This window comes from Rhinopithecus bieti, unplaced genomic scaffold (genome assembly GCF_001698545.2).
Source record: "Rhinopithecus bieti isolate Rb0 unplaced genomic scaffold, ASM169854v2 scaffold_15502, whole genome shotgun sequence".
NCBI lineage: Eukaryota > Metazoa > Chordata > Mammalia > Primates > Cercopithecidae > Rhinopithecus > Rhinopithecus bieti.
The window spans coordinates 351,565-353,570 of NW_016808208.1; the positions used below are offsets into that span (position 1 = coordinate 351,565).

At 29.5% G+C, this 2,006-nt stretch overlaps 1 protein-coding gene across 1 annotated transcript in view; it reads right to left on the reverse strand.

The window, feature by feature from the left end:
• Nucleotides 1-2,006, reverse strand: part of TECRL (trans-2,3-enoyl-CoA reductase like) — a 130,946-nt gene that overhangs the window by 92,936 nt on the left and 36,004 nt on the right. The window contains exon 2 of the mRNA XM_017885777.1: nucleotides 1,793-1,844. Within this exon, the coding sequence (XP_017741266.1) occupies nucleotides 1,793-1,844 (52 nt within the window). The remainder of the gene's footprint in view (nucleotides 1-1,792; nucleotides 1,845-2,006) is intronic.

Consider the following 2,006-nt stretch of genomic DNA (forward strand, 5'->3'; position numbering starts at 1 on the left):
AGAGAGAGAGAGAGAGAGAGAGAGAGAGAGAGAGAGAGATCTTTTTGGCTTTGTTCTTTGTCCCTTACTATAATGCTTTTCTGGCTCTTTTCAGCATAACCAATTCCTATATGACTTCATGGCAAAATAAAAAATGTCAACTTCCTCAAGAATTTTAAACTGAGTAAGCATATTTCAAACAATTCTATTCCTTCCTGTATAGGCTTTCTGTTTAATTACAAATTTTAAATAGATTGTACTCAAATGTTTATAAATTTTAGGTACATTGACTATTTGCAACTTATTTCTACATTCTTTAGATGAATATATTGTCTTCCACATAAGACTATTTTTGACAATTTACAGCACGTTTTCTACCTTTACTGAATTAGTCTTTATGTTTGGCATAATGCCATATGTAGAAAAGTACTCAGTAATTATTTTGTTTGTCCTAAAATAAAGTAATATGAGAGCTCTACTTATTTACTGTGAAGTGTAATTAATTTAATGCATTAAATTGTGAGTTTCATGATTATTTTCACAAAATACACATTGTTTAAATAATCTAAAATATTAAAAATGTTCCCTAGCAAAACGCATAGACACCAAATGTGAACCGTTAGCAAAATTCCAGGGGTTCAGTCTTGGTCTGGGTGCTCATAGCACAGAAAGCCAGTGACTGAGAAAAGAAGAAGGCTTTAATTGGGTGCTGCAGCCAAAGAGATAGGAGCTGTCTCAAATCTGTCTCCCTGACTAACTAAAATCAGTGGTTTATGTAACAGGGAGGAAATGTAACTGTGTAAGAAAACAGGAACTATGGAGGGGAAAGGACACAGTTATGATGAATGAGGGGCCTAGCATCTTGTTGTCTCCATGTGATGACCTGGTGAGTTTTAGTTCTTTGATACTTTTTGAGCGGGCTAAGGGACCCTTTGCTGAGGAAAGAACTCAGATAAAATAATAGTATCAAGCTTTAAGAACAGAAGGGTCAATTTCATTGTTTATACAAAAATAACTGTCTATGGGACTATTGGATCAATTTCAGAACTTTAAACAATAGAATTTTGGTTATCATGGTCTGCCAGTATATTCATTAATTTCAACAAATGTGCCATTCTGTGAGGGATATTTATAATACGGGAGGCCAGGCATGTGTGGGGACATGGTTATATGGGAAATCTCTGCACTTTCTACTTAATTTTTTTCTATGAAACAAAACTGCTCCAAAATAAAGTTTGTAAAACAATATTTGCCAATAATTATAGACATTTTATATTTAACATTTGGAGTAAACTTTATTGAGAAAGTATAAAATAAAATATAATTGAAATACATCAAATATAAATATTTTTAAGTAAATAAGAGACTAATTCATGATGTAAATTTATTAATAAAATTAAACACTATAATTTAGATGAATAGTGTGAAGGATTTCTGTGTGAATGATACTTGACCAGTATAAATACAGGAAGTAAAAATGTGCCTAGTATTTTGCTTAAATAGAAATAAATACTTATATCAATTAATGTCTTTAGTATATACAAAGTTTCTCTTTATAATACAATGAAGTTTAAATATAAATTAAAAACAACTTTGTGAAGAAAAATTGGAAATTCTGGAGATTAAAGGGTCAATTAGAGTTAAATGCTAGAATATTTATGCCAAAGAAATATTAAGCAAACTATCCTTTCTGAGCTCCTTGTAAAACTATAGTTTCCATACACTTTATCATATATTGCCCTTATAGAAAAATTAAAACCTATTTGAAAATAAAGAACTGTAATATAAATTCTAAATAATATATAAAACTTACATGCTTTGTGAAACTTTTGCTTAACATCATGAATAGTAGATGACTGTGTCACCTGAAAGGGAAAAGAAAATAGAGTTATTTTTAAAAACTGTTAATTTGTTTTCTATCCATTTAAGGAAAATACATTTTAAATATATCCTAAAATTCTTACACAATAAGAATTTTTGCTTGATTTATCTTTTTAGTGATTACTATTTTGACAAACTTGAAATGT